The sequence below is a fragment of the Myxine glutinosa genome, chromosome 1, assembly GCF_964187855.1.
Source record: "Myxine glutinosa chromosome 1, kmMyxGlut1.1, whole genome shotgun sequence".
NCBI lineage: Eukaryota > Metazoa > Chordata > Myxini > Myxiniformes > Myxinidae > Myxine > Myxine glutinosa.
Genome location: NC_136261.1, coordinates 375,636,291 through 375,661,525, shown reverse-complemented (window position 1 = coordinate 375,661,525; position 25,235 = coordinate 375,636,291). Strand labels below are relative to the sequence as shown.

At 49.5% G+C, this 25,235-nt stretch overlaps 1 protein-coding gene across 1 annotated transcript; it reads right to left on the bottom strand.

Moving 5' to 3' along the window:
• Nucleotides 1-22,948: 22,948 nt before the first annotated feature.
• Nucleotides 22,949-24,427, bottom strand: LOC144893297 (protein FAM200C-like). The gene has a single exon (XM_078783460.1). The coding sequence runs from the start codon at nt 24,425-24,427 to the stop codon at nt 22,949-22,951; it is 1,479 nt and encodes a 492-aa protein (XP_078639586.1).
• Between the last annotated feature and the right edge of the window lie 808 nt (nt 24,428-25,235).

Here is a 25,235-nt window from a genome sequence, read left to right as displayed (position 1 = left end):
ACAGAAAGAGAACATTGTAAACTGCAAGTTTCATCCAGAAAAAAGTCTCTCTCGTTTCATGAGCTTTTTCTTCGACAACAGCGAGGCTCGTGGAAGAGCAACATTGAACGGACAGTGAGGTCAGCGCGGAAACAATTGGACACAACCAGAAAGGGAATGAATGATGAGGGAGAGAGAAAACACTGAAACTAGAAAGTAGGCCAAGAGGGTTTGGTTAGGAAGAGTTCATGGGGGTAATAACCCTGTAAAAAATGTACTATATAAATTCTATACAAAATTTCCATAGACATTCTATAGCACCTGTACAATGAATGAATAATCGTTTTAAGGCCATTTTCCCCGCTAGAGCAAGGGTTAGCCTTGCGGGCCCATGACAATCATGGTTCCCTGTTTGAGGCAAACTGTTTTTATGGCCGGATGCCCTTCCTGGCATCCAACCCTTAGTCGCCTCTCCTTCCTGGCATCCAACCCTTAGTCGCCTCTTGCGATGCGCAGGGATACGGTGCACCTGTTCTAGGCCGGGATACACACTGGGATCATTCATCCCAGGCAAGCTGGTACTCAATTTGCCGACCTCGGAAGGATGACAGGCTGAGTCAACCCCGCTGGCGTTAATTCAGCGATCGACTGGGATTCGAACCTCAGGATCCTAGGATCCCAAGCCAGCACCCTAACCGCTAAGCCAACACCAGGCTATAGAACCTGTACAAAGAAATTATATAGTATTTTAGGACCAAATATACAACATTTCCATATAAATTTTCGATAGAAATTCTGTAAAAAAAATTCCATAGAAATAGAGTCGATTGTAAAAGTCTATATTTTGTACAGAATTTCTGGAGCATTTGGTCTTTAAATACTATAGAATTTCTATAGAACATCGAATGAATTCTTTAGAAACTTCAAATCTCTCCAGAATTTAATAATTATAGCACTGGTCAACAGCCAAATTGGTTCTGATTTATTTTCAACTGTTTCTAACTAATTTGGTGCCCACGAATCCGAATCTGACCTTAAAATTTCGCTATCACGTAACCTTGACGTAGTACATCATAAGTGTGGAAAAAAATCTTTAGAGCATGCAAATTTCTTGATCAAGTCTCAACAAGTCTATTTATTGTCACAAAAAATAATATGAACTTTAAGTTTTTATTTACATCACATAAAAAAATGTAAATCTCCAAAAATAATATTAACTTTATAAAATATCACAAAAAATTATATGAACTTTAAGTTTTTATTTACATCACATTAAAAGTGCTTCTGAACTTCACTTTTGCGTTTGTAGGAGCAATCACTTTCACGCTGTAAAGTCCAACAGTAGTCGCCCATCATGTTTGGATTGAATCCGCCTTGATATTGAGACTCCATGATGGTAATTTCCTGGTGAAACCTTTCTCCATGTTCATTACAGACATCGCCAATATTTTGTGGAAAGAAGTCCAGATGAGAATGGAAGAAATGTATATTGAGTGTTACGTGCTCCTCCCCAAACCCCGGTCACGGTGTACTTCCGAGCCCCGAAAGAAGTCACGGCAGAAAGATGTGTTATTCTGTGTGTCAATGACCAATGGTGAAACCACACCAATTGTTACCAAAAAACCAGTATTGTATTAAGGTCACACAAGAATAACAGCACAAGAACAATATTAATCAATTGTACCACAAATATTATATCATTCCTATGATGGTACCATCAGTTTCTTATAATATAATTCACTGTGCTCCAAGTGAGCGAAAAGAACATTCCCAAAGTCTCTGTCCCGGCACCAAGCCAAAGTCGATCCACGCTCCGGTGATCGCAAGAAAAATGTTGTATCGAAACCAGTATCCAGTTCGGCTGACAGTCACGCTGCCAAAGAGGTGCAAAGGTGCCCTCAAAAGGTGACTGGGAAATCACACCTTCGGGTATGAACGTTCAACGGCTCCCAAACGGAGAACCACAAATTCCCAATCGAAATCCACGTTACACACGTAACCCAGGCTAACAGCTGGGTGCGGTGAAATGGCTGGAGTGAGGTGAAAATGCTGGAGCGATGCGAAATGGCGGGAGCGAGGCAAAATGGCCGACGGGCCCATACTGGAGGCGTACTTGCACTCCAACAATGATTCTCTTCGGAATCAACTGCAAAACCTGTCACGCAAGTTTATCTGTCACAGTGATCACAACTCTGTCGCAGGAATCCCTTTCCCAGGAAACCCAAAGTTCGCTCGTGAACCCCATTCGCCAGCGTCTCCTCGAGACCTCAAAGCAGCTCGGCTTTTCTTCCCGACCTCACTTGCTCCGCCTTTTTCTTGCTCTTCTTCTTCTTCCGGTTCCTCCCGATCCGGTTTCCGGTTTCTTTTAAAACACTAATTTTTTACCTTTTGAAAACAGTTATCTCCATTTCACTTAAACGATAACAATAATAGTATACACAAAGAATTAAGTTAAGCACCCCCCCGTTTTTTTACAACCTCGCACATTACAAGTTTGTTGTCGTCAAAACAGTGTAATATACCCATGATATTGCTATATTTTCTGGAGAAGTGATATTATGGTCACATAAAAACATAACAATCATGCCGTTTTCAATATTTTATTCTGAATAATTTAAGGTGAAATTTTTTGGGAATTTTAGGCATATTTTCACCTCAATTTAAGTATGGAGCTATAGGTCCATCACGGACAGTGTGGATGACGTTTATGTTTTCTAACGTACAGTCATTGTTCTGAGAAGACCTCTAGCGATCTTTGCGTCAATAACGTGTGTAGGACCCACGTGATCGGATCACTGACTCAACCAATCACTTTTTTTCACTTTGATCACTCAATTTCATCAATGGATAATTGCTAATGTCATACCAATCATTATTTGATCTCACATACCTTGGAATATATGCCAATGTATACATATACACAAAGAATATATATTAGGGGGTGCTTACCTTAATTCGTTGTGTAGGGGTGCTTAACTTAATTCTTTGTGTATACATGGAACCAAAAATGCTTACAGTGGATGAAAACCACAACGACGGAAGTGACGAATCTGTAACATGAGTGACATTCGAGCACTGAGCGCCTAACTATACTGGTTCTCAAAAACTGGATGTGCTAGTGAAAATTGGATATCATAATCGAAATCTACCGTTTCATGTTGGTTAGAATCACCTCAAAATATACTAGAACCATAAAACGTTAAAAATTTAGATGACCAGTGTTATTTAAATGCATCTTCTATAGAACATCTAATGAATTATATGGAACATTCATTCTCTGCATAGTTTTATATAATTATTTAAATGGATCTTCAATAGAACATCCAATTAATTCTATAGAACATCCATTCTCTGCAGAGTTTTATATAATTTTAAAAATGGATCTTCTATAGAACATCCGATTAATTCTATAGAACATCCATTCTCTGCAGAGTTTTATATAATTATTAAAATGGATCTTCTATAGAACATCCAATGAATTCTATAGAACATCCATTCTCTGCAGAGTTTTATATAATTATTTAAATATAACTTCTATAGAACGTCTAATGAATTCAATAGAACATCTAATGAGTCGTGCCATTTAAGCAGCCAGATATGACCGAGCAAGATTATCCGAGTGCTTACGCAACCTTAGACCCCCCACTCACCGATACACAATAGGCAAATATATGCCGATCCAGCAATGCAATGCAAATTCAAAAATAAATCTAAATCCTTCCCTCAGGATAAACCAAACCAAAGAAAAAAAAATAGGAAAACTCCATGGACATGTGCAGACAAAGAAATAATCAATTAAAGAAGGACAGACAGGCACTGAGACGACAATCAATCAAACACCCCCAACAGAAATCCCTATCTACTCCAACGGGGGTGAAGGGGAAGCAAAATAACAAAATAATATCTGTCAGGGTATAAAATAAAAGTAGGAAAAAAAGATAGTAATGGGAAAGAGAATGAGGGGGAGGTGGGTAGGGGGATGGGGTGAGGAGAATGGGGGGAGAAGGGGAATGGGGGGGGGGGAGGGGAATGGGGGGAGCGAATTCAAGCCTGTTTTGGATGACTCCCAGCGGCCCCATCCCAGCCGCAGGCTCCAAAGATGGCGCCTTCACCTTCCTCTCTCCCTCCCGGGTCGCATCCCCACACTCCACGACCCAATCGGTCCATGCAACTCCTCCAACTCTTCCAACACCAGAAAACAGCACCTTGCTTCGGGTTCACCAAGACGATTCTTGCCGAGCAGTATGCGCTTCGGCTCCAACCTGTTTTGCCATCTGATGTGACATGCACCAGGCCACTACAGGCCCGTCCTTCCCACCTAGACATTGCCCCAAACTGACACCCCTTTGAAGGAATTACCTAGCTTCTCCATGGGCCCTCACCGGCCTCATTCCCCATTGAAAAATCTGGCGTTGGCCTTGCCTCTTCATTCCTGCATTTCACTCCACGCCAGCTGCGCCTCCTTGCACACTGGTCCATCCACCTGTGACTCTCTCCTCTATTTCCTTCTCAAGCCACACACAATGTTCTGCCCCATGAAATTATGTAGAGGCCTCGAAGTGGGGAGGGGTGGAAGAAGGTAGATAAGGAAGGTCTTTCAACAATAGAATGAAAATAAAATTGGAAGGAATAAAGAAAAAGGAGCTGTTCTGGTTTCCCAGCTGACCTGAGTTCATTGACGTACACCTCAAGTGTCTTTTCCTTATTGTGCAATCCTTCCACAATATTATTGAATACTAGCCGAAACCCGTGGAACATCCACGGCAGGGAGGATGTGGTGTATGGATAGAGTGTACCATTATGGATGGCATAGGGGATTTGCTTGTCCGAGTAAGAGTTAGGAAGAAAGATGAGAATGAAGAGTGCGTATATGAACAACGATCGCCAACACCGGCACAAATGCATGCTCTGGATTGTCCACTCAGTGGACGGCTTGCTTTCGCCTTCACCTGTCCAATCAGCGGACGGCTTGCTTCGCCTTCGCCCAGCAGACGCCAATACGATGGCGTCGTAAGATGGCGTCGTATCGACAGTTAATCGGATGCTTTTGGGCCCCAACGTCGGCTAATTCAGATTTTTCGAGTATAGCTGTATGTGATAAACAAAGAGCGCGGTTCGTAGATCGTAAATCCATTAGTGCCGTGGGCATCGGGTCACTGGGTGCGGCGTAAAAGGGATAACAAAGTCGAGTCCTTACGCTATTATTATATAGATTATCAAACACAGTAAACCCTGTGAACACAACATATAGAACGTCGAATGAATTCCAGAGAACACGCATTCTCTGCAGAGTTGTATAAATATTTTATTGGATCTTCCATAGAACTTCTAATAAATTATATGGAACACCCATTCTCTCCAGAGTTATATAGACATTTCAATGATCTTCTATAGAACGTTTAATGAATTCTATGGAACAACTAAACCTGTCGTCAGAGTTCTATAGAATCCCTAGGTTCCATATGAATTATATTGAGTTCTGTATAAATTCTACAGAACATATTTTTGAAGGGAAGCATCATGGGTCAAAATGGGGGATGACATAAGGTGGTGGTGCACTGCCTGTTTGCAGCCATGGACGGAAGAGTGAGACAAAACATCATCTGGAAAGTGGTTCCATGGACAGAAGAAGTGAGTCTTCTCTTGTCTTTTCAAAGTAATGCATTCAGCAGCTCGTTCCATAAGCTATACTGGGATGGTACGAGGATGACATCAATGACGATAGTGCAAGTGAAGAAGTGACGAATTAAAAAGTAGAGGAGCGAGTAGAAACAATAAACAAGTCAGGAGACGACGATGGTTCACGAGCGAGCGGTATTCAATGACAAAGGACGGACTATAACCGAAACAGGCCCGGACTAGGGGGAGGGGGGGTCGGGGGCCCACATGGCAGGTGTCGGCCCCCGACATGCGGTGTACATGCCTATTTACAAAAGGCCCCAAAGCGCTGCGTGCGCAGGCCTTTAAGAGCCAGCTGTACGTAATTGTGTGTGGTGCTGGCCCGGAAATGTCAAAACGAAGGTTACTGACCTTGAAATGAGATATAAAATAATGTATAATCAGTTATGAGGTTAGTTAGCTACACAATACCGAAAATTCGGTTCGATTCCGACAACTTTGAAACTTTGACCTTTGTGACCTTCAAAGGTCAAAGGTCGAAGATTCTGAAATTTGTTGGAAAACTTGTATTTCATGATGTATGTGATAATATAAGATCATGTACGACATTTCACCCTATCACGAAGCGAACAATTTAAAAAAACCATCAAAAATCGACTTTTCTAAATTTCGTGACCTTGTGACCTTGACCTTGGGGCGAAAATGAAAGATCGAGCTCTGTGGGGCTGGACACATGACATTGGTCTAACCAAATACCGAAATCCCTGTCAGATTGCACCAAATCCCTCGGAGAAGATGTAGCTTGAACTTGATTACCCCCTAAAAATACAATGTTGTAGCGACCCATGGGTCCCCCAAAGCTCGAGACCAGCAACAGAATCTCCTGGCCCAAGCCGGTGACGTAACCGGCGGCCAAACCGCGGCACCGAGGTTATAATCCTTTGCACCTGTCGGTCACATGACCACCAAAGCGTGCCTCGCCTGAGAGGCGGGGCTTTGGTTCTGATGTATGCTTTTTGGTTTGGATATATATATGCGAACCCGATAAACGGGCATTCAGAGTTCCCGAGATGATTATACAATAAACATCTTCTCGGACGAGTTTGTGTCTTGTCCGTCACTTCATCCGTCTCAAGCAGGAGCGCTGCTCCTTCACTGGTGACCCCGAGTTTATGACACGCGATGGACACGGCAGTGTCCCTCAAACTGCCCACTTTCTGGGAAGCACATGCCGCCGTCTGGTTCGCTCAGGCGGACTCCCAGTTCGCCCTGCGTGGCATTACGGAGGACACCACGAAATACCATTACGTGATCGCCGCGCTCGGCTCCGTGACCGCCTACCGCTGTCTGAGCCTCCTCCAGAGCCCGCCCGCTGACGGCAAGTACGACGCCATCAAGGCACTTCTTCTGGGCGCTTTTGCCCTCTCCCCAGCTGAACGCGCACGACGCCTGCTCGACCTTCCTGAGCTCGGCGATACGCGCCCGTCCGAACGTATGGACTACATGCTCGCGTTGCTCGGCGAGCATCCCTCGGATTTCCTTTTCCAAGAGCTTTTTCTCCACCAGCTCCCGGCCCAGGTCCGGGTCGCCCTGGCAAGCACGACTATCACGAACCACCGCGACCTCGCCAGGGAGGCCGACAAGATCAATTCGGCAAGCCAGTTCGTCGGAGCGGCGAGCCAGCTCATCGGGGTGGCTGCCGGGAGCCCGCCCGCCGCCCAGTCGGCGCCCGCGGTGCAGTTTCCCACCCACCCGCCCGACGCCCGCGACGCAGCTTCCTTCCCGGAGGCCGCCGGGCCGGCGCGACTGGCAGCGGCGACGCCGCGTCGCCCGGTCCCAACGCGTCGACCGGAGCCCCCGCCAGACCCGGCCTGGTGTTATTTCCATGCCAGGTTCGGGCGGCAGGCCCGATCATGTCGACCCCCATGCACGTTTGGCAAGTCGGGAAACGGACGGGCCGGCGCTCACTACCAGCCATGAGCGCCGGCCGTTCCAGAAACCTGCTATTCATCGCGGACCAAGCGTCGGGGCAGCGTTTTCTCTGCGACACCGGCGCTCAGCTGAGCGTCATTCCCGCTTCGGCGGAGGACAGGCGGGCCGCCATTTGCGGCCCCTCCTTAATCGCGGCCAACGGCTCCGCCATCCGCACCTTCGGCCCACGCACCGTCACCCTCCGCTTCGGCAGCCAGCTCTTTCGCTGGGATTTTGTGATGGCGGACGTCCCCATGGCTTTGCTCGGGGCTGATTTCCTTTGTGCCCATGGGCTGCTGGTCGACGTTAAACGTCGGCGTCTCATCAAAGCCGAAACTTTCAGCTCGCTGGCGTGCGCCTTGAGCCGTTCCGCGCCCACCGAGCTATCCTGTGTCCTCCCGTTGGCAGACGACTTCGCGCGTCTCCTCGCGGAGTTCCCGGCCCTCACGCGACCGACGTTTTCGGCCGTCGCAGTGCGTCACGGCATCGAGCATCACATTCCCACTACGGGCCCGCCGGTGTACACCCAAGCTCGCCGTCTCGACCCAGCCAAACTCGCCATCGCCAAGGCCGAGTTCGCCGCGCTGGAGCGCCTCGGCATCGTGCGGCGCTCCAACAGCGCCTGGGCCTCGCCGCTGCACATCGTCCCGAAGCCGGGGCGCGGATGGCGGCCATGCGGCGACTACTGCTGCCTCAACGACTCCACTACCCCCGACAGGTACCCCGTCCCGCACATCCAGGATTTTTCCGCCCGGTTGGCGGGGCGGACCATTTTTTCAAAAGTGGACCTGATTCGGGGGTACCACTAGGTGCCCGTCCGCCCGGCCGACATCCCGAAGACGGCCGTTATTACACCTTTCGGCCTCTTCGAATTCCTCCGGATGCCCTTCGGCCTCAAAAACACGGCACAGGCGTTCCAGCGCCTGATGGACGGTGTGCTGCGCGACTTGCCGTTTCTCTTTACCTACCTGGACGACATCCTCGTCGCCAGCACGTCTAGAGCCGAGCACCTCCTCCACCTCCGGCCACTGTTCGGCCGCCTCAGCGAGCACGGCTTGATCGTCAACCCGGCCAAATGTCACTTTGGTGCGGCGACGATCGACTTTTTGGGCCACCACATCACCCGGAACGGCGCCGTACTGCTACCGGCCAAAGTCGAGGCCATCGCCGCTTTCCCGCGCCCCCGCTCTGTCAAGGCGCTGCAGGAGTTCCTCGGGATGGTGAACTTTTACCACCGCTTTGTGCCCCGAGCTGCACAACTCATGCGGCCCTTGTACACCGCCCTCCGTGGCCAGCCGGCCAAGCGCGACGTCGTCTGGTTCACGGACATGGACGCTGCTTTCACCGGCGCGAAACGGGCCCTCGCCAACGCCACGCTGCTGGCCCACCCGGTACCCCATGCTCCCATCGCCCTCACCACGGACGCCTCCGACTACGCTGTGGGCGCGGTTCATGATCAATGGATAAACGGGGCCTGGCAGCCGCTCGCATTCTTAAGCCGGCAACTCCTGCCCAACGAGTTGAAGTACAGCACTTTCGACCGCGAGCTCCTCGGGGTGTACCTGGCCGTCCGCCATTTTTGCCACCTCCTGGAGGGCCGCCCGTTCACAGCCTTTGTCGACCACAAGCCATTGATTTTCGCCATGGCCAAGGTCACGGAGCCGTGGTCGGCCCGCCAGCAGTGCCACCTCTCCGCCGTGTCGGAATACACCACGGACATCCGGCACGTCACCGGAAAGGACAACGCCGTGGCCGACTGCCTTTCTCGAGCCGGCGCCAACGCCATCCACCTCGGCATCGATGGCGACGGACCAGGCCACCGACGGCACGGTGCAGGCGCTCCGGGTGGCGGACACGGGACTCCGCTTGGCTGACGTCCCCTTCGCGGACACAGTCCTGCTTTGTGACATCTCCCAAGGCCGACCTCGCCCCGTTGTGCCGGTCACCTGGTGGCGTCGCATTTTTGCTTCACTCCACGGCCTCTCACACCCGGGCCGGAAGGCGTCCCAGAGGCTGGTGTCGGCACGTTTCGTCTGGCATGGGTTGCGATGGGACGTCCGCGACTGGGCCAACGCATGCACACCCTGCCAGTGGGCCAAGGTCCACCGTCACACCCAGGCTCCGCTGGCTCCTTTCACTGTGCCCGAGCGACGTTTTGACCACGTCCACGTGGACCTGGTGGGTCCCCTGCCCCCATCGCAGGGGTTCACCCACCTGCTTACCATGGTGGACAGGACCACCAGGTGGCCAGAGGCCATGCCCCTCGCCTCCACCACCACCGCCGACGTGGCCCAGGCGTTCATCGCCACCTGGGTCGAGCGTTTCGGCGCACCGGCGGACATCTCGTCGGACTGCGGCCCACAGTTCACGTCCGAACTGTGGGGCGCGGTCGCCCGCACATTGGGCATTACCCTGCACCGCACCACGGCCTACCACCCCCAGGCCAATGGGTTGTGCGAGCGGTTCCACCGCTCCATGAAGGCCGCACTCATGGCCGGCCTCCAGGACGACGGCTGGGCCGACCGGCTCCCGTAGGTCCTTTTGGGCCTCCGCACGGCTCCAAAGGAGGACCTCCAGGCATCCACCGCCGAGCTGCTGTACGGCCAGGCCCTCCGCGTCCCGGGCGAGTTCGTGCCCGACGCCATCAGCCCCTGGTCCGCCGCGCGCCAGCGCATGGACTTCCAGGAGGCCGCCCAACGTTTCGCCCCGGTGCCCACGTCCCGCCACAGCGACCCCAAATCCTACATCCCCCCAGCACTCCGCACGGCGGAGTACGTCTTTGTGCGCCACGACGTGCACCGGGGGCCGCTCCGGCCACCATACGACGGACCCTTCCGGGTCCTACGACAGGACAACAAGTCCTTCGTCGTCAGCATCGGCGGCCGGGCGGACCGGATTTCGGTGGACCGCCTCAAGCCGGCCCACATGGACGTCGGCCAGCCGCCACGGCTGGCTCTCCCACCATGGTGCGGCCGCCCCCCGTCCACTGCACCCCCCGTCCACTGCACCCCCCCACCACACTGGACCCCCCCCCCCCGTGACCAGCCAGGGGTCGTTTCGGTCGGGTCATCCGGACCCCCCTCAGGTTGACCTTCCGGGACCAAGTCGATTCTGGGGGGGCGTGTGTAGCGACCCATGGGTCCCCCAAAGCTCGAGACCAGCAACAGAATCTCCTGGCCCAAGCCGGTGACGTAACCGGCGGCCAAACCGCGGCGCCGAGGTTATAATCCTTTGCACCTGTCGGTCACATGACCACCAAAGCGTGCCTCGCCTGAGAGGCGGGGCTTTGGTTCTGATGTATGCTTTTTGGTTTGGATATATATATGCGAACCCGATAAACAGGCTTTCAGAGTTCCCGAGATGATTATACAATAAACATCTTCTCGGACGAGTTTGTGTCTTGTCCGTCACTTCATCCGTCTCAAGCAGGAGCGCTGCTCCTTCACTGGTGACCCCGAGTTTACGACATGCGATGGACACGGCAGTGTCCCTCAAACTGCCCACTTTCTGGGAAGCACATGCCGCCGTCTGGTTCGCTCGGGCGGACTCCCAGTTCGCCCTGCGTGGCATTACGGAGGACACCACGAAATACCATTACGTGATCGCCGCGCACGGCTCCGTGACCGCCGCCCGCTGTCTGAGCCTCCTCCAGAGCCCGCCCGCTGACGGCAAGTACGACGCCATCAAGGCACTTCTTCTGGGCGCTTTTGCCCTCTCCCCAGCTGAACGCGCACGACGCCTGCTCGACCTTCCTGAGCTCGGCGATACGCGCCCGTCCGAACGTATGGACTACATGCTCGCGTTGCTCGGCGAGCATCCCTCGGATTTCCTTTTCCAAGAGCTTTTTCTCCGCCAGCTCCCGGCCCAGGTCCGGGTCGCCCTGGCAAGCACGACCATCACGAACCACCGCGACCTCGCCAGGGAGGCCGACAAGATCAATTCGGCAAGCCAGTTCGTCGGAGCGGCGAGCCAGCTCATCGGGGTGGCTGCCGGGAGCCCGCCCGCCGCCCAGTCGGCGCCCGCGGTGCAGTTTCCCGCCCACCCACCCGACGCCCGCGACGCAGCTTCCTTCCCGGAGGCCGCCGGGCCGGCGCGACTGGCAGCGGCGACGCCGCGTCGCCCGGTCCCAACGCATCGACCGGAGCCCCCGCCAGACCCGGCCTGGTGTTATTTCCATGCCAGGTTCGGGCGGCAGGCCCGATCATGTCGACCCCCATGCACGTTTGGCAAGTCGGGAAACGGACGGGCCGGCGCTCACTACCAGCCATGAGCGCCGGCCGTTCCAGAAACCTGCTATTCATCGCGGACCAAGCGTCGGGGCAGCGTTTTCTCTGCGACACCGGCGCTCGGCTGAGCGTCATTCCCGCTTCGGCGGAGGACAGGCGGGCCGCCATTTGCGGCCCCTCCTTAATCGCGGCCAACGGCTCCGCCATCCGCACCTTCGGCCCACGCACCGTCACCCTCCGCTTCGGCAGCCAGCTCTTTCGCTGGGAGTTCGTGATGGCGGACGTCCCCATGGCTTTGCTCGGGGCTGATTTCCTTTGTGCCCATGGGCTGCTGGTCGACGTTAAACGTCGGCGTCTCATCAAAGCCGAAACTTTCAGCTCGCTGGCGTGCGCCTTGAGCCGTTCCGCGCCCACCGAGCTATCCTGTGTCCTCCCGTTGGCAGACGACTTCGCGCGTCTCCTCGCGGAGTTCCCGGCCCTCACGCGACCGACGTTTTCGGCCGTCGCAGTGCGTCACGGCATCGAGCATCACATTCCCACTACGGGCCCGCCGGTGTACACCCGAGCTCGCCGTCTCGACCCAGCCAAACTCGCCATCGCCAAGGCCGAGTTCGCCGCGCTGGAGCGCCTCGGCATCGTGCGGCGCTCCAACAGCGCCTGGGCCTCGCTGCTGCACACCGTCCCGAAGCCGGGGTGCGGATGGCGGCCATGCGGCGACTACTGCTGCCTCAACGACGCCACTACCCCCGACAGGTACCCCGTCCCGCACATCCAGGATTTTTCCGCCCGGTTGGCGGGGCGGACCATTTTTTCAAAAGTGGACCTGATTCGGGGGTACCACCAGGTGCCCGTCCGCCCGGCCGACATCCCGAAGACGGCCGTTATTACACCTTTCGGCCTCTTCGAATTCCTCCGGATGCCCTTCGGCCTCAAAAACATGGCACAGGCGTTCCAGCGCCTGATGGACGGTGTGCTGCGCGACTTGCCGTTTCTCTTTACCTACCTGGACGACATCCTCGTCGCCAGCACTTCCAGAGCCGAGCACCTCCTCCACCTCCGGACGCTGTTTGGCCGCCTCAGCGAGCACGGCTTGATCGTCAACCCGGCCAAATGTCACTTTGGTGCGGCGACGATCGACTTTTTGGGCCACCACATCACCCGGAACGGCGCCGTACTGCTACCGGCCAAAGTCGAGGCCATCGCCGCTTTCCCGCGCCCCCGCTCTGTCAAGGCGCTGCAGGAGTTCCTCGGGATGGTGAACTTTTACCACCGCTTCGTGCCCCGAGCTGCACAACTCATGCGGCCCTTGTACACCGCCCTCCGTGGCCAGCCGGCCAAGCGCGACGTCGTCTGGTTCACGGACATGGACGCTGCTTTCACCGGCGCGAAACGGGCCCTCGCCAACGCCACGCTGCTGGCCTACCCGGTACCCCATGCTCCCATCGCCCTCACCACGGACGCCTCCGACTACGTTGTGGGCGCGGTTCATGAGCAATGGATAAACGGGGCCTGGCAGCCGCTCGCATTCTTAAGCCGGCAACTCCTGCCCAACGAGTTGAAGTACAGCACTTTCGACCGCGAGCTCCTCGGGGTGTACCTTGTCGTCCGCTATTATTTTTGCCACCTCCTGGAGGGCCGCCCGTTCACGGCCTTTGTCGACCACAAGCCATTGATTTTCGCCATGGCCAAGGTCACGGAGCCGTGGTCGGCCCGCCAGCAGCGCCACCTCTCCGCCGTGTCGGAATACACCACGGACATCCGGCATGTCACCGGAAAGGACAACGCTGTGGCCGACTGCCTTTCTCGAGCCGGCGCCAACGCCATCCACCTTGGCATCGATGGCGACGGACCAGGCCACCGACGGCACGGTGCAGGCGCTCCGGGTGGCGGACACGGGCCTCCGCTTGGCTGACGTCCCCTTCGCGGACACAGTCCTGCTTTGTGACATCTCCCAAGGCCGACCTCGCCCCGTTGTGCCGGTCACCTGGTGGCGTCGCATTTTTCCTTCACTCCACGGCCTCTCACACCCGGGCCGGAAGGCGTCCCAGAGGCTGGTGTCGGCACGTTTCATCTGGCACGGGTTGCCATGGGATGTCCGCGACTGGGCCAACGCCTGCACACCCTGCCAGTGGGCCAAGGTCCACCGTCACACCCAGGCTCCGCTGGCTCCTTTCACTGTGCCCGAGCGACGTTTTGACCACGTCCACGTGGACCTGGTGGGTCCCCTGCCCCCATCGCAGGGATTCACCCACTCGCAGGTTCACCCATGGTGGACAGGACCACCAGGTGGCCAGAGGCCATGCCCCTCGCCTCCACCACCACCGCCGACGTGGCCCAGGCGTTCATCGCCACCTGGGTCGAGCGTTTCGGCGCACCGGCGGACATCTCGTCGGACCGCGGCCCACAGTTCACGTCCGAACTGTGGGGCGCGGTCGCCCGCACGTTGGGCATTACCCTGCACCGCACCACGGCCTACCACCCCCAGGCCAATGGGTTGTGCGAGCGGTTCCACCGCTCCATGAAGGCCGCACTCATGGCCGGCCTCCAGGACGACGGCTGGGCCGACCGGCTCCCGTAGGTCCTTTTGGGCCTCCGCACGGCTCCAAAGGAGGACCTCCAGGCATCCACCGCCGAGCTGCTGTACGGCCAGGCCCTCCGCGTCCCGGGCGAGTTCGTGCCCGACGCCATCAGCCCCTGGTCCGCCGCGCGCCAGCGCATGGACTTCCAGGAGGCCGCCCAACGTTTCGCCCCGGTGCCCACGTCCCGCCACAGCGACCCCAAATCCTACATCCCCCCAGCACTCCGCATGGCGGAGTACGTCTTTGTGCGCCACGACGTGCACCGGGGGCCGCTCCGGCCACCATACGACGGACCCTTCCGGGTCCTACGACAGGACAACAAGTCCTTCATCGTCAGCATCGGCGGCCGGGCGGACCGGATTTCGGTGGACCGTCTCAAGCCGGCCCACATGGACGTCGGCCAGCCGCCACGGCTGGCTCTCCCACCGCGGTGCGGCCGCCCCCCGTCCACTGCACCCCCCGTCCGGCCACGCGCCACCACACTGGACCCACCCCCCCCCCCCCCGTGACCAGCCAGGGGTCGTTTCGGTCGGGTCATCCGGACCCCCCTCAGGTTGACCTTCCTGGACCAAGTCGATTCTGGGGGGGCGTGTGTAGCGACCCATGGGTCCCCCAAAGCTCGAGACCAGCAACAGAATCTCCTGGCCCAAGCCGGTGACGTAACCGGCGGCCAAACCGCGGCGCCGAGGTTATAATCCTTTGCACCTGTCGGTCACATGACCACCAAAGCGTGCCTCGCCTGAGAGGCGGGGCTTTTGTTCTGATGTATGCTTTTTGGTTTGGATATATATATGCGAACCCGATAAACGGGCTTTCAGAGTTCCCGAGATGATTATACAATAAACATCTTCTCGGACGAGTTTGTGTCTTGTCCGTCACTTCGTCCGTCTCAAGCAGGAGCGCTGCTCCTTCAATGTCAGCTTTTTCGGGCGTCGCTTCGCCCACAATGGTCGCAATACGCCCACTCTAGGCAGGACACAACTAGATCATGATATCAACATCCCACCCAAGGTTCATCAAGATCGGATGATATCATCGGGTAGTTATGCTGCGGACACACAGACACACAGACACACACCCATGACGAATATAGTGATCACTCTGTTTGATAACTCGTGAACTAATACATTCGGAGATCGTATTTTTACCCAAATGTTAACAAACTCCATTTTTTTACATTATCTTGGAAACAACCGGTGGTTGCATCATCATTTGAATGACTTGGAGAGATAACTGTCACAATGAACACAATTAACCTGTTACATCTAATGTCACAATTAACCTGTTACATCTAATATCACAATGAACCTGTTGCATATAATTTCACAATGAACCTGTTACATCTAATGTCACAACGAACCTGTTATATATAATGTCACAATGAACCTATTAAATATAATGTCACAATTAACCTGTTACATCTAATGCCACAATTCATCAGTTATATCTAATGACCCAATGAACCTGTTACATCTAATTTCACAATGAACCTGTTACATCTAATGTCACAATAAACCTGTTACATATTATAATGTCACAATAAACCTGTTACATATTATAATGTCACAATGAACCTGTTACATCTAATGTCACAATAAACCTGTTACATATTATAATGTCACAATGAACCTGTTACATCTAATGTCACAATGAACCTGTTATATCTAATGTCACAATGAACCTTTTCATGTTGTTGTTACTGTTACTTTCACTGTTTTTATATCTGTTACATCTTGTCACAATGAACCAGTTGTATATAATGTCACAATTAACCTGTTCCATCCAATGTCACAATGAACCAGTTGTATATAATGTCACAAATAACCAGTTACATCTAATATCACAACTATCCTGTTACAGCTAATGTCACAATGAACTCGTTACATCGAATGTCACAATAAACCTGCTATATCTAATGTCACAATGAACCTGTTACATCTAATATCACAATTAACCTCTTTGCATCTAATGTCACAATGAACCTATTGCATCTAATGTCACATTGAACCTGTTACCTTTAATGTCACAATGAACCTGTTACATCTAATGTCACAATACTCCTGTTACATCTAATGTCACAAGTAATCTGTTATATCGAATGTCACAATTAACCTGTTACATTTAATGTCACAATGAACCTGTTACATTTAATGCCACAATTAACCAGTTATAGCTCATGTAAAAACGAACCAGTTATATCTAATGCCATAATGAACCAGTTGTATTTAATGCCATAATGAACCAGTTATATCTAATGTCACAATGAACCTGTTACATCTAATATCACAATCAACCTGTTACATCTAATATCACAATTAACATATTGCATCTAATGTCACAATAAACCAATTATATCTAATGTCACAATGAACCAGTTATATTTAATGCCATAATGAACCTGTTATATATAGTCATAATGAACCTGTTATATCGAATGCCACAACGAACCAGCTATATCTAATGCCATAATGAACCTGTTATGTCTAATGCCACAACGAACCAGTTATATCTAATGCCATAATGAACCTGTTATATCCAATGCCACAATGAACCATTTATATCTAATGCCATAATGAACCAGTTATATCTAATGCCATAATGAACCTGTTATATATCATACCATAATGAACCTGTTATATCTAATGCCACAATGAACCAGTTATATCTAATGCCATAATGAACCTGTTATATATAATGCCATAATGAACCTGTTATATCCAATGCCACAATGAACCAGTTATATATAATGCCATAATGAACCTGTTATATATAATGCCACAATGAACCAGTTATATCTAATGCCACAATGAACCAGTTATATCTAATGCCATAATGAACCTGTCACATATAATGCCATAATGAACCTGTTATATCCAATGCCACAATGAAGCAGTTATATCTAATGCCATAATGAACCTGTTATATCTAATGCCACAATGAACCAGTTATATCTAATGCCATAATGAACCTGTTATATCTAATGTCACAATTAACCTGTTGTTGTTGTTGTTGTTGTTGTTGTTGTTGTTGTTGTAACTGTTACTTTCACTGTTGATATATCTGTTTATTCTAATGGCACAATGAACCAGTTGTATATAATTTCACAAAGAACCAGTTACATCTAATATCACAACTAACCTGTTACATCTAATGCCACAATGACCATGTTACAGCTAATGTCACAATGAACCTGTTACTGTTGTTGTTGTTTTTGTTGTTGCTATTTTAAGTGTTACTGTCACTGTTGTTATATTTGTTTATTCTAATGGCACAATGAACCAGTTGTATATAATGTTACAAAGAACCACTTACATCTAATGTCACAATGAACCTGTTACATCTAATGTCACAATGAACCTGTTACATCTAATGTAACAGCATCGTATGAAGGATCTGAAACTCAAGCAATATGCCAGCACAGTCGGCTCGACGCATCTCTTGCATTAGATATTGTCTGACATTCAGCCTTACCTACTTTTTATGCTCACATCTTTCAGGTTTATTGATGACGTAGATTTATGTTCAATTCAACATGGCTACCAAACCTCGTGACAGATTACGTCATCAATTTAATTCTCCCATACAATTATTGTTTCGATAATGTTCAAGAAATTTCAAATTGATTGGATCAAGTGTTATACTTGGCTAAATATGATGTCATAATGCAGGCACGATGACATCATCTTGAGTTTATGTTGTTCCCCATGGGGAGTACTTGACAACGAGCCATGTTTAAATTTTTTCCATGGAGTGGTTTTAGAGGAGGTGCAAAGTTTTCCGGTTTTTTTCAAGATGGCGCTAGTACCACATAACCAATGATATCATAATTGTGATTTAAAATTCTACAGGAGGAGGCGTTCCTATGGTAAGAATGTCTTGGCAATCACATCAACAATTATAGAAAAAAGCATATTCACGTTCTGTGCGGACCAACAAACGAACAAACAAACTAGAAATCGGTCAGAGACCGAGGACTTGCCGGAGTAAGAAATATTGCGGCCGAACCACGTGACCGATGACGTCATCATTATTTGTTTTTTAAACTAATTTATTCCTAGATTATGCTCAAGAAATTTCTGCTTGATCAGATGAAGTTTTGTACTTGTCGAATTATGATGTCTTAATGGAGGCACCTATGACATCATCATTAACATATTTTATTCCCCATGGAGAGTTCTTTACAATGAGCCATGTCTCAATGTTTTCTATTCAGCACTTTCGGAGATATAGAGGTGCAAGATTTTTCGGTTTTTCCAAGATGGCGGCCGAACCACGTGCTCGATGACGTCATAATTATCATTAAAAATTATACAGGTGGTGATGCACCTATGGTGAAAATTTCCTGTCAATCGGACCAACGGTTGCAGAGAAAATCATATTTATTCTGTGCGGACAAACAATCAGACAGGCAGACCGACAAACAAACAGACAGACAGACCGACAAACAAACAGACAGACAAACGGACTCAAATGCAATACCCTCTCCTCAGGCGAGGGTAATAAATACAGAAAACGTCTTGTCTGTCAAAATTAGATAGATTATGTTTGTTTGAGTGTGAGTAGTTCATCGATGCCTATTGCTGGTCTACCCGCTCACGTGCGAAGCCAACCGAGTTCTTTGGGAATAAATAACTTTTCACCCAGTGGACCAGCGCCATAATAACATCCAGTAAAAGTTCCATGCCAGGCCGGTTCCAATTGAGCCAAATGTTCCAATTGGGCATTTCACATGCATCAAGCATCACAGGGAGGCTCTCAATACTTTAGGGGAAGAGGCTCTTAAAATTCGATCTCGCGAAGCTTTCGCTTGAGGTTTCCGTCTACCCCACCCTTGACACCAAATAAAAGCTGACTTTTGTGATCTCTAACAAAATATTTACCAATGGCAGTCCTTGAAGCCACACTCTTCATATCACGCCCTGTGTAAGCTATGCAGGAGCCAAAGTTAGGTTTGGCCTTGAGAATATTGTTTGTCCAAAGTGCTTTGCATTTGATGCCATGACTTCACATTCTCAATTACTTACTCACACTGAACTAAAGTTTGCTGGCAGAGTCTGTGTGAGGTGGGACTAGAAAGAATAGGAAGGTGGGGATGGTAAGGAGAAGGTGTGAGAGGGGTAGTGGGTGTGGGGTTGGCAGTGTGAAAAGGGAGTGGGGGTGGGGGGGGGGGGGAGGGGTGGTACAAGAAGGGGAGCAGAATGATTTGTTCATTTCTAGATATTCTTTTCAGGAATCTTATACTTCTTCATTATAATTACATGGAAATGTAGGTCATGATGATATTCCTCGTTTCTCTTTTTTTTCTTTTTTGTATACAGGATCGAGGCTCGTGTAAGTGCTAACATTAATGACAAAAAAACAAACCGACACATAAGACAAAATAAAGGGAGCGGGAAACAAGATGGGGAGAGAGGGGGAAGCACACAAGTACAACGTTTGAGAACAGGGACATCGGGAGATCTGGGGGAGGGAGAGGGCTTGGGGGGAGGAGGCGTGGGAAGAGGGGTGTGGGTGGAAGCGGTAAAAAAAAAAAACCATATGGACACTGCTAGGACTTCCTGGAATGAAATCGGTATTTCAGAAAAGTGAATCTGGGGTGAATTAACAGGGGTAGAAAAGATCAAGGTTTTGGATGGGGGAAGATAAGAGATGGTGGGGAACAGCTGTTTTAAAGACCTGGAGGGATTGAAGAAAGTGAGGGAGTTTGTTCCAGAGGCGGGAGATAAGAGGAATGAAAGATTAACCTGCAATCTTCATCATTAACCTGCAATCCTATTGGCTTAATGAACTACTAGCTTGTGCATCGACATGTAACTCTCGTTAAATTAATAAAACATTCAGTCTCTGATCATGTCATTATTATTACTAGGGCATGCCCGTACTATATATATAGGACGTGCCCGTAAGTGCGTGATGTTACCGTACAATGAATGTATCGTCCCGACGCCGCAGCTCGGATGGCGCTGCAGTTAATCGGGCCCCCAAATTCCTCATCGACGATAACTAAACAATATATTATATGAATCGCACCGTACATACCTCCTTCTAGATCTTGTTCTTGTCTTGATATACTCACTCAGGCTCACTCTATCACGACTGAGTCCTCCCAGCTCCTCCAAATGGCGCCCGCTCGCCGCTACGTAAGTCCGGAAGTGACGTCCTCATTTGACTGTCCGGAAGGTCGCATATCGCAGGAAAGCGAAAGAATCGCAAATTAGTTTTAATTAGTTTTAAAACATCGTTTAACGCCAACATAGCGCCAACATAGTTTGCCGACGGGAAATAAATGAATACGCTCTCAAATGTGCCATCCGAGGCAGAGTCTGTTCGCCACGTTCGGCACACGTGATAGCTCGCTGCTCTCTGATTGGTTGAATCGTTTTTTGGACATAGCTCGGTAACTACTTCTGCGATTAATTTAAAACCTTGAAAAGGCACATCCTCGGGTCCCCAGCAATATACCTGGCAAGTTTCAAGTATATCGGACCGGTAGTTGTCGAGAAACAGCGGTCACAGACAAACATACATACAAACATACAAACATACAAACATACAAACATACAAACATACAAACATACACACAGAGATTGCTGGAATTATAGATAGATTATTGCTATTATAATTAATACTCGCCAAAATCAAAGATTTGTCAAGGTCTTGTGCGTTATTCTGTCTGTCTGTTTGTCCATATGTCAATCGTCTGCAGGTCACAATTTCAAATCGATCTTTACGAAACTTCACCAAATGATGGAGTTGGCCATGAGGAAAAAGCCTATTGATTTTGAGGTCAATAGGTCAATATCGGCCAAAGGTCAACACGACTGTCAAATTTCTAAAATCCTCAATTTTCATCTGATTCACTTGAAATTAGAGGCGGATTTGCATATCAGGTCACTGAATTCAACCACCAATATTTTTTAGGTCATAATAGCCCAAAAGGTCAAAATAGGCCAAAAGTCACTAACTTAGGTGCAAATTTTAAAATTCTCAATTTCCATCTGATTGACTTGAAATTTGAACAGGATTTGCATATCATGTCACTGAATTCCACCACCAATTATTTTTGAGGTCTAAAGGTGAAAAGGTCAGCATAGGCCACATTTCTAAAATCGTAAATTTCATCTGATTGATGACATTTGAAAAGGGTTTGCATACTTGATCATGAAATTCAACCACCAATAAATTTAGGTCAACATATGCTAAACGGTCAACATAGCCCAAAGGTCAACAAGTTATGAGAAATTTCTAACATCCGCAATTTTCATCCAATTGACTTGAAATTTGAAAAGGATTTGCAGATTTGATCATGGAATTCAACCACCAATATTTTTTTAGGTCAACATATGCCAAAAGTTCAACATAGGCGAAAGGTCAATAGCTTAGGTGAAATTCCTGAAAGCCTCAATTTTCATCTGATTCATTTGAAATTTTAAAACGATTTGCATATCAGGTCACTGAATTCAACAACCAATTATTTTTGAGGTCATCATAGCCTGAAAGGTCAACATAGGCCAAAGGTCACCACCTTAGGTGCAATTTCTAAAATCCTCAATTTTCATCCGATTAACTTGATATTTGAAAAGGATTTGCACATCATGTCACTGAATTCCACCACCAATTATTTTTGAGGTCTAAAGGTGAAAAGGTCAGCATAGGCCAAATTTCTAAAATCATCAATTTTCATCTGATTGACTTGACATTTCAAAAGGATTTGCAGATTTGATCATGGAATTCAACCACCAATATATTTTTTAGGTCAACATATGTCAAAAGTCCAACATAGGCCAAAGGTCAACAACTTAGGTGAAATTCCTGAAATCCTAATTTTCATCTGATTGACTTGAAATTTGAAGAGGATTTGCATTTCAGATCACTGAATTCAACTAGCACTTATTTTTGAGGTCAACATAGGCCAAAGATCAACGACTTATTTTAGAGATTTCACAAGTATCGTGTTCTGCTTGACATATTTCTTCTTATTATTATTATTATTACCAGCAAATGTACTCATACACCATGTAGGAGATACGAATGGAGTAGGAGGAAATAAGGATGATGGACACTGGTACACATTTAAAAAATTTTAAATGGCGCAGCTCTTCCTTGGGCTGGCAGGATGGCCTAGGCCAGCGTTTCTCAACCTTTGATGGCCCATGGCCCCCCTACCAAGTCGCTTAACATTCGTGGCCCCCTGCCCTTCAATAAAAGATGCAGATTTCGTTTTATGAAATTTATTTACTCAGTCTTAAAAGATAAATCAAAGTAAACATTTTTCTAAGCAATACAATCAATGAGACACTTGCTGTTGGGCTTGTCTGACGAGGCCTCTTATGTCCGGCTCCGTCTTGGACACAGCAAGGCGAATATCGTTCCCAACGTCAAGACGGTTTCTGGACTTCGTTTTAATGGTCGCAAGGTCAGAAAATCCAGATTCGCAAAGATATGTTGTGGCGAATTGAATGAGCATTACGGATGCCTTCTTGCTGAGTAGTGGATACGCATCCTGAACAGACAACCAGAAGGTGGAGAGGTCTTCTTTGTTACTGAAGACCAGCTTCATTGCTTTTGAAACCTTCAACTCTGCCAGCTCCTCTGCTTCGTCTTCAGTAGGTTCAATTTTGGCGTTGAACGGGTCTTTGTGCCACGGAACATCCAACGGTGCATCGTCGAAATACGATTTGAACTCAGCGGAGAGATTGTCGAGATGTCTAGTGATGCAATCTTTGATGCCGACGGGAAGCTCAATTCTCTGCGTCTGCAGGTGCTCGTCCAAGAAAGGAAACGAGGCAGTGGACCCGGCCTTGATTCGTGCCTGCCAGACTTCCATTCTAGCAGACCGGCAAGCTTGTCTTGAACGTCACTGACTGTCACATCACGGCCTTGCAAGGACTGGTTCATTTTGTTGAGTTGGCCGAATATATCGGCCAGGTAGGCGAGCATCATGACGAACTCTTCATTGTCGAAGTGGACATGGAGGTTGTTTTCGTTGTCTCGCAGGAAGATTTCCACCTCAACCCGGAGTTCATACAGCCGAGAGAGGCATTTCCCCCTCGATAGCCAACGGACTTTGGTGTGGAACAGAAGTCCAACATGTTCCGCTCCCATTTCGTTGGCCAGTAGTTGGAAGAGCCGATGATTTTTGGCCTTCGCACGAATGAAGTTGATCACTTTGACCGCGACGTCCATGACTTCCAGCAAACGAGGCGGAAGAGTCTTTGACGCAAGAGCGTATCGGTGTAGCGAACAGTGGGAGGACGTCACATGGGGCCATTCGTTCTTCACAAGCGTGACGAACCCTCCTCTGACGCCGACCATCGCTGGGGCACCATCAGTACAAATGTGCTTGAAATTCTGCCAACCGAGTCCGTTAGCTTCAAAAAAAGAGTCCACAATAGCTTTGATATCTGCCGCTGTCGTTGTGGTTGGTAGGGTATTGCAGAACAAGAACTCTTCCTTCATCTTTCCCTTTCTCTCGTAGCGAGCGAAGGCGATCAACTGGCTCTCCAGGGCGGTGTCGGTAGACTCGTCTAATTGAAGGCTAGCCTGGAGCGTGCTTTGTTTGATTTCGGAGCAAACTTGACGGCACACATCAGCAGCCATGTCGTCAATCCGTCGTCGGATCGTGTCATTAGAGAGCGAAACTTGCTGGATCTTCTTTTTCGCCTCTGGTCCGATCATCAATTCCACCATTTTCTCTGTACATGGCTTGATAAGGTCCTCAGCAATAGTGTGCGGCTTCTTGCACTTCGCAATTCGGTATGCCACTTCGTAGCTGGATTGAAGAGCAGGTTTTTCTTCTGGCCGGAATCCAAATTTGGGAAGTGTCGCTTCACGGTCATATCGTGATCGTTTCGCAGACAGAGCGTCGATATTATCTTCCTTCCTTCCGGGATGCATCTTGTCGCGATGGTTTGAAAGTTTGGAAGGACGTAGTGACGCATTTGACATCACGACCGAGCAGTGCAGACATTGCGCGCAGTCCACGCCATCTCGACTGACATTCGTGAATCCAAACTTGACATAGCTGTCATTCCATTTTCGAGCCTTCGACATCTGAGAAAAAAATTGCAAATACGAATTAATTACTTTTGTAACGGTAATACAGTAAGGTTGAAAATTAGGTTTAGAAAAGTGCTCTGGAGGGAAGGAGAAGAAAGGAAGTAGAGATGTAAAGAAGCAGAAAGAGATGGAGAGAAACTCAGCTACCCTTTTTTAGAGAAGGTTAAACTCATCTACCCTTTTTACTTTGACACTATGACCGGAGACTCGTCACCTTAATTGTACATTACAAGCTTCTGCATTCTGAATCGCAGTTTTTCGGCGTCCGCTCGTGGGCCCCCGGTTGAGAAACGCTAGCCTAGGCCCAAGAGGTATGCACACCTGCATCTAATCGGTCTATTCTGGGTTTGAACCATGACCAGCTATAAACTGCCATTCTGGTGTTTCACAGGCAGGGCAATTTATCAATGTGTGTGCTGTCCCTGGATGGACGTTAAATTGGGTGTCCTGTCTGCCAGAAAAGGTTGGTGGACATTAAAGACCCAACAGTGTCCTTCATGCAAAGAGAGGAGTCATTGCCGAGACCCTGAACCAATTGTGACTCTAACTACCACTGGGAAGGCAATGGCAACCCACCCAGTATAACTCATGCTCAGGAAGCTGATTCGGCGATGCTCTGTGAAGATTATGGTACATCAGAGAGAGAACTCGTCTTAAAAAAAAAAGTTCACCAAATAGCGTGCCACATCTTTTTGCGTTACTTTTACATTTTATCAGTCTTGTGCCTTACTTGGATTACCAGGTTTTTGTATTAAGACACTCCATTAACACCTTTCTTCCTTTTTATTTTGTTATTTCATCC

Bases quoted from the DNA above. Each gene is read 5' to 3' on its own strand.
- LOC144893297 (XM_078783460.1), bottom strand. From the start codon at position 24,427: ATGTCGAAGGCTCGAAAATGGAATGACAGCTATGTCAAGTTTGGATTC.